The sequence below is a fragment of the Camponotus vicinus genome, unplaced genomic scaffold (genome assembly GCF_025532165.1).
Source record: "Camponotus vicinus isolate PSW18456_S1 unplaced genomic scaffold, iyCamVici1.0 SCAF_4, whole genome shotgun sequence".
Lineage (NCBI taxonomy): Eukaryota > Metazoa > Arthropoda > Insecta > Hymenoptera > Formicidae > Camponotus > Camponotus vicinus.
Genome location: NW_028141976.1, coordinates 1,039,613 through 1,051,671, shown reverse-complemented (window position 1 = coordinate 1,051,671; position 12,059 = coordinate 1,039,613). Strand labels below are relative to the sequence as shown.

At 28.6% G+C, this 12,059-nt stretch overlaps 2 protein-coding genes across 3 annotated transcripts; both read right to left on the bottom strand.

Moving 5' to 3' along the window:
* Window positions 1-996: 996 nt before the first annotated feature.
* On the bottom strand, window positions 997-4,748 carry LOC145970588 (uncharacterized). The gene is made up of 5 exons (XM_083097470.1): window positions 4,297-4,748; window positions 3,324-3,424; window positions 2,158-3,141; window positions 1,951-2,076; window positions 997-1,846 (listed from the first exon to the last, which is right to left on the bottom strand). Exons 1-5 carry the CDS (start codon window positions 4,396-4,398, stop codon window positions 1,579-1,581), a joined length of 1,581 nt encoding a protein of 526 aa, XP_082953596.1. The 5' UTR covers window positions 4,399-4,748; the 3' UTR covers window positions 997-1,578.
* Window positions 4,749-7,318: 2,570 nt separating this feature from the next.
* LOC145970481 (uncharacterized) lies at window positions 7,319-10,815 on the bottom strand. Of its 2 annotated transcripts, none has more exons than XM_083097298.1 (4): window positions 10,262-10,815; window positions 9,431-9,799; window positions 8,253-8,411; window positions 7,319-8,165 (listed from the first exon to the last, which is right to left on the bottom strand). In XM_083097298.1, the coding sequence occupies exons 1-4, from the start codon at window positions 10,789-10,791 to the stop codon at window positions 8,099-8,101; spliced, it is 1,125 nt and encodes a 374-aa protein (XP_082953424.1). In that variant the 5' UTR covers window positions 10,792-10,815; the 3' UTR covers window positions 7,319-8,098. The 2 variants fall into 2 exon arrangements, with proteins under 2 accessions (XP_082953424.1, XP_082953425.1); XM_083097299.1 differs by having other exon boundaries at window positions 7,319-8,162.
* Between the last annotated feature and the right edge of the window lie 1,244 nt (window positions 10,816-12,059).

The window sequence follows — 12,059 nt, the reverse complement described above, 5'->3', positions numbered from 1 at the left end:
ATACATAGATGGGAAATTTTTTTGCGATGACGGAAGAGCAGGGCTGCGTTCGGAAACATCACCCGAGTGTACCCGGGTATCATTTTATCCTTGTTTAACATTCGGTGAACAACAAGGATAAAATGATACCCGGGGGCACTCGGGTGATGTTTCCGAACGCAGTCCAGGAGTGGAGTAGGAAGAATCAACTGTTGAGCAAGGGTGGGAGGAAAATGATTCACCTGTAGAAAAGGATACATACGTGCTAGATAGATTGCTGTCTTTGTTGGGGATTCGCTGATTGGTTGGTACTATTATAGTATCATAGTCAAAAACATTGACTACTCCCTCCATATATTTTTTACAAATTTGAAAAAAATTATAATAAATCATAATCATTTCCAATCGTTCCATCATTTCATTGTTTAAATTCATAAATGGAACCAAAACATTCTCGAAAGTTGCTATATCACTTTCGTTACAAAATTTCTCATGAAAAATATCTTTTATTCTGATAAAATGTGTAAAGAAAAATCTAAGGCTGCGGGAAGATGCTTTGAAGCGTTCGATTGACCAAACAAGTTAAAGAAATCTTTATTCCTTTCATCCTGATTGGTTCAATCAAACGCTTCAAGCATCTCCGATCGTAGTCTAAAAATATGTTTTTCTAATTCTGGCCTTGTGTGTGTGTGTTCACACAAATATTAAAAAAGTACTTCCAAACACAATTCTCGATGTATACCATACATAAGTCAATATATTAGGTGCTTTCCATTTACATCAAAACTCAGATAAATCTCACTTCTGTCTTTCTTCAACATTCATGTTAAAGAAAGACAGAAGTGAGATTTATCTGAGTTTTGATGTAAATGGAAAGCACCTATTATCTAAGATATTAGATGATATTGACTTATGTATAGATATTTACTTTTACATTTGTCTAATATTGCACTTTATTTTTAAACGTACAGACATACAAATAAAAATGCTATACAATACTTACGTCATTAGGAAATATCTATTATATAATAATTACATATATATAATTTTATATATATAAATTATATATATATATAAAATTTTATATAAAGGGAATATAAGTTACATAAAAACGACATAATATAAAATAGTAAAAATCAGTACAGAAAGAGAGTCAAAAGTCTTATTATTACAGGTGCATATTGCTGCAGCGGATTTAGCCTCTTATTTATAGCGACGAGAAATTCTTAGTGTATATATTGTGTGTATACTATTAGATTTAATTCCAAACTGTTGTCCCGCTGCAGCATATACCGGCAGCTCAATAAATTTTCTTACATATTGATAATGTTTACTGATCAATGTCAGAGTATTCTACAAAGTCCCACCATGTCACACTTACAGCTACTAGGAAAGTCTACCAATTATAATTAACAGCAGTTACCAATTATAAATCAAATACACAAGCTTAAAGCAATTTACTGGATTAAAATCCTGACTAAATAATGATCTCTGTAAAATACCCTGAATTATTGTGCCTTTTAATTATTCGATATCGTAATCCAAAGAAATGAGATCTTCCTCATGAGATATTTGAATCAATTTGTGGAAAATTCCCTTTTAACTATTAGCAATATGAGTAGTATGTTCGTCACTACTTTCGGTGTAGTCATTCAAGTTAATATTATGCTTGGCTTTGAAATCAGTCTTAAAATTTGCTTGTTGGGCAGTAGCGTCCTCCTGGAGTATCTCAGTAAAATGAAAGCTACCTCCATTGCCAGTCTTTCCGTTTGTGTTATTAATGGAACTATTGGAGTGAATTTCATCAAAATGCTTGTACAACATTAATGTTGTACTAAATTCTAGTTCGCATCCTGGTACCTTGCATCTGAAATGTCGGCTTAGTATAATTATTTATACCAAAGATACGCAATAACAAATACATTGCTCACGATAAGAAAGCGTGATATCACTAATATATTTATACTTTACCGAAATACTTCATTATTCTTGGCAGTTTGTACGACTGGCGGTTTGGAATTGGCATGATTGTCCTGATAATGCTTCCATAAGCCAGTTACATTATTTACTTGAGCACCGCATCCAGGCATTTTGCATCTAAACATTATACATATATTACTAGAATTATTTAAATATTATTAAAACAAAACGCGCATATATGTATACTTGAGTACTTACATGAAGAAGCTGACAGTGGATGCCTTTCCTTGCTTCACCTTCGAGACTTGCTTACCAGTATTGGAATTAATTGTATTTGTAACTAATTTATGACTGTCTTGATGATGACGATAGTGCGATATGTATTTGTACTTCTTCCCGCAACCATTGACGTCGCATTTATATGTTTCTTGTTTGTACCTAGACATGCGTTGTTTCTTCGGAGTGTATTCCTCGTCGTCCGAACAATTGCTGTTTGTTTCTATCGAGCTGTCCTCGATCTTCGAATTTTCGCGTTCGAGACTATTTCGAAAAACTCGCTCCAAGTTTCCCAAATCTATTCTATGCTCTTGATTTCGTAAATTTAAATTGCATACTTCCGTTTTCATATTTTTCGTAATAGTTATGTCACCGTTTATATAAACGACGTTATTCTTGTCTTGCGTGCATTCTACTTGGAGAATTTCCTCGCACTTTGGTGCGACGTTATCGTATTTTCGTAAGAAATTATCCTTAATTATAACTAGGTCCTCACTTTTAGGGAACTTATTGATACCATTCAAAGGCTCATTATTCGAATATTCTTCGCTATTTGCAAGAGCTGCAATCTTATTTTGCTCGTGACAAAAATCGTTTTTAGTCTGAATTTTAGTCTCATTTCTAATGTGACAGCTTTCCTCGTTACTTCCATATTCTTCTTTTAGGGTAAAGTTTTCGCTTGGCAGTTTTTCATAACATCCTTCGTCAGTCTTCTGCATACCTTCCTCATCTATTGCATTCTCGGGGCCTTCAAAACATATTATCTCAGGCTCCATTGGCAGTGTAGGTGGTTGTCTATGACAACTCTCAATATGTTCCTCGAGATTACTACTAGTAGTGTGCAAAGATCCACAATTGGTATATGGACACGCGAAAACATTTGTTTCATTGTTGTGCCATTCTTGATAATGTCGCCACATGCTACCTGGGTCTGATAATTCTTCTCCGCAACCTGGCTCGCGACAACTATAAAAAATTTACAAATAAATATTAGAAAAATTGTAGTCCCTAAAGAAGAGATTCTAAATTAAATATTATAGATTAAATGTTTCATAATAGATTTTTGACACTAACAAATCTATATCTATATCTATAATATTACTTTTTTGTCTATTTAATAAAGTAATAAATTTTATTTTCAAACTCACATAAATCGAATCTTCAAAGCCTCCAGCACTTCATGTGTCTTATATTCATCTTGATTGGTGAATATCTTACCGCAACCTCGTTGCTTGCAAGTATATACTTCCTATATATTGGAAAATGATTTCAATATTAGTAAAAAGACTTCTCATAAAATATATATAATAAATATTTAAAACATTGCAATCTTGATGAGTGATGATGTATATAGTGTAAATATATTCTCTGTGTATCTATTACATGATTTATATTGTTATTAATGTAAGAATTATTTCTACGCTTTCAGCATTAAAATTTGAACACACTGGGACTCTAAAAATCAGATATTTGATTGATTATACAGTGCTTACTCAAATCTTATAAAAAAAATTCTTTGAAAATTTTCATATATTAAGTATTGTTCAAAATTTCAAGTAGATTTTGAAAATTTTTTTAATACAATTTTTTAAAATAAGTTTTCTTGTATGCATTTTTATTTTTCATTCACAAAGGAAAAATATAGTTACCACTTAAGTTTCAAGTGCTAGATATGATAATTTTTGTAAGATAAATGTTTCTCCTAATTGCATAACAGTGTGTAAACACATAATTCACAATTTGACTTATCAACAAATTACTGATTGTTTATAATATGAAAGCATCCCAAGTTTTACATCTTTTTCTAGATAATAGACACCTTATTATAGACATGATGTAAGCCAATTTTAATTAATTTTAACTTAAATAATTAAATAAAATATATATACATATATATTTTTAAACACACACAATGGACAAACGAATGAAGTCAATTATTGTTTTGCACATTATTGCGAGTGTTTCTATAACGAGTGGAGGGTATCTGTTAAATTTTCCGCCAAGGAGTGAAATAAAGCAAAATTTCGGTTTTTACATCCGCTTCAGTTGATTACACTATTTGTTTTGGCTTAGGGGTCATCGACCCCACGCGACCAATGGCTCCTTCCTCGTGAACTTCACCTTTTTCGGCGCGATCTCCTCGATGGTGCGATTCCGCGAGACGAATCTGATGACGCTAACCTCCGTGGGTCGGTCGGCGCACGTCTCCGTACCCTGGCCCATCGCACGCGGGGAAGCTCGCCACAAGCAAGGGCAGGGATGTGCGACGAGGTCGCTCGCTCGCTCAACTCGACTCGCGCGATCTCACATAACCTATATCCTCGCGTGTTTGACGGCAAGTTTGACGGAAAGAATCTCGCCCTCGCTGAGTGAAGCTCGCGCGAAATTCCACGATTTCTCGTCTCACAGGCTCGGGTCGCGAAAGTACGTAAGAGCGATCAAACGCGCTCTCGAAATTACGCACGGAAAGATTTCAGCTCACATATTATCGGTCTATCAATAATAACAATTATTCGTGTGTTGTTATGTCAGTGCGGAGCGCAGTTCCCGGTCGTTGTTGCAACGAGGCGGAGGACAAATCCCGCGCATGCGCGGTAGGGCGAACGCTAGCAGACGCTGTTTAGATCTCGTAATTGGTACGTAAGGGGATTTAAAGTCAGCTTTTTCTCTTTAAATCTTTGCACTCATCTATTCGATGCATTTCAGTGCGATAAGAGTTTTTTTTTAATTAAGAATAAATTTAAATATTTCTTGTTAAAACTTTAACTAAAGTTTTTAAGCTTTTAATTCAAAAATAAGCTCAACAATTAGTTAAGAATCAAAAGAATATAATCGGCAAAGAGGTACGAGATCTTAGAATCGTGACTTTTAAAATGTCTAAATTTTAAATTTGTGCTTTTTTTCATACCAAAAAAGTTAAATTCTCGAAAATCGACGAAGCATCGGACGAATATAATCATTAAAGGAGTGGCACAAATTTAAATTTTACAGTTTTTATATTACCGATAGTCGGAAATTATTAACAATCGATAATTAAACAATGTAACTTACCAATCGGTAAGTATTTTCCAGTTCGCGAAAAAATTTTTTCGACAAAGTATCATAAGGAATTAGAAAAAGAAATAGTACGAATTAAAATTACAAGAATTAAATATATTTTTATAAATTTAAATTAAACAATTCGATATTTCTTTTATTAAATATATTCATGTTAAATTAATATTGCAAGTGCAATGTAATATTTATTATATTATATTATTATTAAATAAATTTGTTCTTTGGATTTGTTTAATTTTTCAGTTTCGTAATAATTTTAACATTGCACTTTCTAAATTCATTGTTGGCTAACTTGATTTATTATTTTCAACGTTTCAAATATATATTATAATCCTCCATTGCAGATAATAACAGGTAAAGTACAAACTATGCTTAAAATTAAATACATGAAAAAAATTAATAAACCAATAAATTTTAATTCATATCTTGATAAGTAATCCTGAATAGCATATCTGGGTCATGTTATCGTGTTCATCAAAAGAGAGGATAAAAATCATACAAATTCCAGAAACCATACATTATGTAAAAAAATTAGGTCAAGAGACAGAAGACTGGATCATTCTTTTCCGTCATTTAAAAAATTCAATAGAACTCTCCATGCAAATCTGCGAGCCAGGTAAAGACTGTTTCTCGAATAAATCCGATTTATCGAACGTCATTTCGAACTTTTATCTCACGTCACACAAATTTAAACTGACTAAACTTTCGAAATACTCGTGTTTTTAATACCATAAAAATGAATCTTACTTATAAAAATGACTATATTCATAGGAGACGGTGGGATTTTAACAGTGAGTCCGAATTCATCATGACCCAAACTAGTTTATTACAACTCGTTTACTCATCCAAACATGGGATGGAAGATTCACGTAATCGATTCTTACACAAGGAATAGTGTGACTGCACGTAAGTTATCATTATATTATTACAATAATTGTGATGAGTAACGATAACTTATGTGCAGTGATTGTGTTTTCTCATCTATGATAAAGTTAAATATAATATAAGGAAGATATATTATGTCGAAAATTTTTTGCAACTTACAAAAAGATACATAGAATCAAAATTTGCTAGTTGTACAATTTATACCAAATTAGCATGTGCATCGCGATAATACAATGTAAAGATGATAAAAATCACCATGTATTATTTTTCTTGAGTTATATTAAGCAATTAATAGTTCCTAAAATAAGTTGCGTTCGTTATAAAAATTTGTATAATTAATAAAATATAATAAAATGTATAATTAATAATTGTATAATTAATAAAATATAATAATATAATAACAAATTGAAGAACAAGTGAGTAAAAAAGTGGAAGAAAAACTCATTAAATTGTTGCAATACTCTTTTATTCTGCTTATTAAATAGGATGTCGTGAATATAACACAATATGAAAGATAATATTGTATGTATTAAATATATGCATACGCAATTTATGTCGTATTTGCTTTAATGGTAAGTTATAAAACTAATCAAAATGGAAAGAAAGAAAGAAATAGCTTTAATTAAAGAAACGATTCGATTACATATATTAAATATGAATATTAAAGAAATTGTATCTTTAGAGAGATTAAGAAATAATTTTGTGTTAAAAACTGATTAATGTAAATAATCAAATTGACAGAGAAAGGGAATGCGTAAAATAAATGTTAAATATCCATTACAATGAGATTTTAACATTCATTAAACATTATTATTTAAGATCACTGTTTCATTAATGAAAACGTGTTAATGTTACATTATTTTTATTAAAATTAATGCATCATATGTTTATTTATTTTGGCATATATTTCCCCTTGCACTTTTTATTGTTTCTAAAGTTATTATTATAATTATAATTATTATGATTATATAATTACGATTATAATTATAATTATAATTATGATTGCAAAATTAAAAGTAACACTAAAATGGAACATATAAATTAATTGTATGTATTCATACATACCATTCCATTTTAGATTATATTATATATGTACATATATATATATATATATATATATATATATATATATATATATATAACAATATAAATTTATAAATATATATAAATACATATATATATATGTATAAAAAGAGTATGTGTGTGTGTGTGTGTGTGTGTGTGTGTGTGTGTGTATTCATATATATGTATACTGTTGATATTTGTATTCCATTTTTGTATTACCTTTAATATTAATATTCATATTAATAATACCTCTGTAAACAATGTATACTGCAATAAAAGTCTCATATGCTTTATAATTAATACTATTTTAAATTCAAATATCTTCACGTCACTTTCTGCGATCACACTAAATATTATGAGATAAAAAGAGTAGAAAGAACAATAAGTAAAATTGATCGAAAAAACGCTAACAGCCACATTAATGTTACAACAAAATGAACAAATAATTACTTATCATAATTACTCGCATTAATTTTCTCACTTAATTTTTCAGATAACGTTTTACGAAATTTATGTTTTACACAAAGCATCAAAAATTCATGAAAGCAATTTAATGTGTAATATAATAATTTTAGCAAAGTCAATAATCTAATTAAAATCAGAATTTAAAGTTAACTAATACATGTAACGATGTCATAAACTAATAATTAATACATGTAGTGTATATAGATATCGTATGTATGTAGATATCAATAAAAAACTCCTTCAAAATTTTGAATCTCTGCTTCTCTGCTTGAATTATGTTAAGAATTGTTTTTATTGTTTTCATTGTATTCAATAAAATGATCTGCAAAAATAAGAGAACAGTAAGAGAACATCAAGAACCTGGATTACAGATGAATTATCAGAATCAGATCTAGACATCGCATTCGGCTGTTGGAGCGATCTTGCGGTGTTACTTGATGTAACAGTATCACTAATCATCTTCTTCAATAGACTCAGAATCGAATTTTCTTCGTTTACTGGGACGTTCTTGACAGCTGCTACAAGAAGAATATTGATGGGATTAGATCTGCTGCTTGATTCAGTATCTTTAGTATTCATCTATTAGAAGATGAAAAATTATTTACGAGCTCGTTGATGGAGCAGTAGCGATATCTAAACTAGATATTTCAGGAGAATTTGTAAGTTCGGAAACGTTCTGATGATCCTCAAAGTAAGTTTTAAAGAATAGATCCAGATCGTCAAGTACCTGCTGGTAGTTACTTGGTAAAGTATCTTTATCATATCTATTAAAAATTAAAAAATTATTTGAATTACTTATTAATTTACACAGAATATAAAAAAAAATTTCTGGATTAATTAGTACGGTAAAAATGCATAAATGGTTACACATCACTGATTTTATCGCCGCTTAGATATGTTATAGAGGAGATTGTCTCGAGTAATTCTCCGCAAAAATTAAGTGGGAGACAGTATTGATTTAGAAGATATAACAAGTTTGACAATTTTAACACTTTTCTTAAACAATATTAAAAAGTGTTAAAATTGTCAAATTTTAACTTATTATATCTTATAAACCTGTTATATCTTATATAAACTCTTGTCGTATAATATAAACTTATCTTATATAAACTTGTTATATCTTACAAACTTTAACTGTTATATTTTATAAATCAATGATATTTTTTATTTTTTATACATTTTTACCATCATTATTATAAAATCTAGCTTTACTTGTATGTACGCAATATATATTAACAAGTCCTTCAACCATTATTTTTTAATACAATACTTTTATAAAAATATCATCGAAAATGAATATTCGATATTCTCAAAACAATTCCAAATCCAAATATAAAAATTCTTAAAAGCGATTAATTAATTTTTAAAATAATTATTTTATTCTAAGTTTTAAAATTATTATTTAATTTTTTAAACAATCGCTCAAGAATTTTTATATTTAGATTTGAAATTGTTTTGAGAATATCGAATATTCAAGTTAATCTGTCATAATATTTTGATTATGTTATGATAATTTATTAAATAAACTGTTATGATAATTTAAACTATTATGATATTTTGATATAATAACAACCTAACAATAAAAGTTAAAAATTAACTCGAATATATACAAAACATTTGTCAAAACTATTTGTCAAAAATATTTGTAAATACGTGTTATACATATCTAAATTGTATAATTTTAATTTCCGTGATACACGCACATTCTTCTTATTATATACAAAAGTGTATATGTATAGTTGATTTAAAAGTGATAATTTAGTAATATTCATCTTTCTCTTACTCTTGGTTTTCCAAAGGAACTGAATCGTTATACTGATCGACTATACGATTGATCATATTTTCAATATCGACATTTGAAGGAATATTGTCTGCACATTTATTACATTCCTTATTTGCCTCTGTTGTTTTGGATTCTTCACTGTCATGATGGACAAGACCAGAACTGGTAGATGAATTGAAGCTGGATTGAACAGCAGCATACTTATATTTCGCAAAAGAAAGTCCTATGAATTTTTTATAAGCACTTAGTGGATTGTAATCAGGATTTCCAGACAAAATATTAGAATCAGAAGGTGGCGTCGGATGACCAGTTAAAGATACATTTTCAACATTTTTAGGAAATGAAGAATTTCTGAAACGATTTACTAATCTGCAATAAAAAAATAAAAATTGCTGGATTAATCAATCTCATATCTATCTTCAATTATGTGTACAATATATGTATATTATCAAGCTCAAAACATCATTGAAAACTTATATATATATATATATATATATATATATATAAATATTCTCAAAAATTTCAATATACAAATATAAAAATTTTTACCCGATTATTTAAAACATTTTCATATTTATTCGCAATTTATGTAAAGCAAATTATCTTTCTCGATTTCGAAACTAATCGAGAGATTATACTAAAATTTAAATTTATATGTATATATTATGATATTTCGACATAACAACTTAACAATAAACTATATTGCTCCAAACATACAAAATCTTTGTAATAAACAATTTCTAAATATCTGGATTTTATAATTTTATCTATGATATATAAATGAATAAAAAAAGAATTAAATCAATATATATAATATTCAATTTCTCTTACTCTTGAACAGGAGCGATTTCCAAAGGAAGATTTTCTAAGCCATGCTGGATCAAATGCTTTACCCAGCTGATACCGTTGTTATGTGATAAAGGATTTGAACTCTTACATGTTTTGCACCGCCTTATTGTTATCACTTCATACTTCGTATCGTAATCATCTTTACAATACTTCCATATCCATTCTTTAAGATCCGTCCAATTACTTTTATGAACGCCATGAAATTTATTTAAATGGTCTGTCACTTGAGACGAAATCCCGTGTGTTATTGCATAGAATGGAAGATCGCACTGTTTGCATGTTGCTGTTCTCTTTGAAATATTATAAGAATAATATATATCCAAATTTATATCCAAATTTGAACTTTGGATATTTCTTGTATAAATTTTATCATGCTCAGTGTCCAGATGAATCTTCAATGCTCTTTCTTTGTGTAGGGTAGTCTTAAGAATTGTATCACAAATATCACATATTACGTTATGCATACTTATTTCCGTAAAATAATTCCATTGCCAGCCCCTCTTTTCAGACATGATGTTCGTTATGTTTCACAGATCGAACTACTAAATAAGAATGTTTTGAAGATACAGTACAGAAATAATAAAAGCTGATGTATAGAAAAAAAGAAAGACAGATTTCGAAAAGACGTGTGATTGTATAAATATAAATATTGATACACCGTCTAAATCTAGCTAACATATTTGTCTGATTTGTATTTATTTAACAATATTATTTTATAATAGATGAAGAGATTCTCGTAAAATATCACATCGATATATTTTTATTTATACCGTGGACAATTAAAGTTAAAAATTACAATCACAATTTCTTAAAACCGATTATATAATATTGCCTTTCCAATTAGATTTTATATATTCGTTATTAAATTTTTGAATCTGTTATTAAACTTTCACTGAAATTTTCGATAACCTGCATTCAATTATATTTGACAAAAATTAAAACAATAGGAATATAAATAGTAATCAATATTAAATTTTCTTTCAATATACCAAATTTAATAATAAATTCTCAATTTAACAATAAATTTTTCTGTAATCATTTCATTATTATTAATAGATAAAAGTTGTTATTTTATTAGAATTTTAATTAAAATATTCATATAAGAACTCAAGTATTTATATATAATTTTAATTATTATTCAGATTAAAAAATTTTTACCTAATTACTTAGATATTTATTTCTATTTTTTCAATTTTAGAAATTATTGGTTATATTTGAATTATAAATAAGTGATAAATTTTTGAATTGTTGTATCTAGATGAAACATTAGTTTGATTCCAATACTTATAATATTTGTTAAGCGCAAGTGCGATATGTTTTTCGAATAATATTTGTGAAACAAATATTAGACATCTGAATTTTATATTCGTCTTCATATACATACGAGGATGGCCCTGATACATGGATTTACATGCACACACATATCATTATATGTATATATGTATGTATGTATGTATATGTATATATTTTTTCCATATATATATATATACACAGGGTGTTTCCGGACATTTGCGACAAATTTAAAGGTGTGATAGATTTCGATAAATTTTTGTTAAGCAACCCGTGTCTGGCTCCTTAAGGCGCCAAGCTGCGATGAATGCTATTTGATTTCTATGTGGTTAGATTAAAATAAAAAAATCATACGTTTTTTAAATTATATTTTGTTTATTTTATTACAATAAATATACAAAATGTTTTATTTATCGAGATCTATCACTCCTTTAAATTTGTCGCAAATGTCCGGAAACACCCTGTATTAATATCTGTATGTATTACATTT

Bases quoted from the DNA above. Each gene is read 5' to 3' on its own strand.
- LOC145970588 (XM_083097470.1), bottom strand. From the start codon at position 4,398: ATGGGCCAGGGTACGGAGACGTGCGCCGACCGACCCACGGAGGTTAGC. The intron at 3,425-4,296 runs GTGAAGTTCACG...TCCAATATATAG, and splicing joins AGGAGATCGCGCCGAAAAAG to GAAGTATATACTTGCAAGCA. The intron at 1,847-1,950 runs GTAAAGTATAAA...CCGACATTTCAG, and splicing joins AAGAATAATGAAGTATTTCG to ATGCAAGGTACCAGGATGCG.
- LOC145970481 (XM_083097298.1), bottom strand. From the start codon at position 10,791: ATGTCTGAAAAGAGGGGCTGGCAATGGAATTATTTTACGGAAATAAGT. The intron at 8,412-9,430 runs GTAAGAGAAAGA...AATTTTTAATAG, and splicing joins GTTCCTTTGGAAAACCAAGA to ATATGATAAAGATACTTTAC. The intron at 8,166-8,252 runs GTAAATAATTTT...TTCTTCTTGTAG, and splicing joins ACTGCTCCATCAACGAGCTC to CAGCTGTCAAGAACGTCCCA.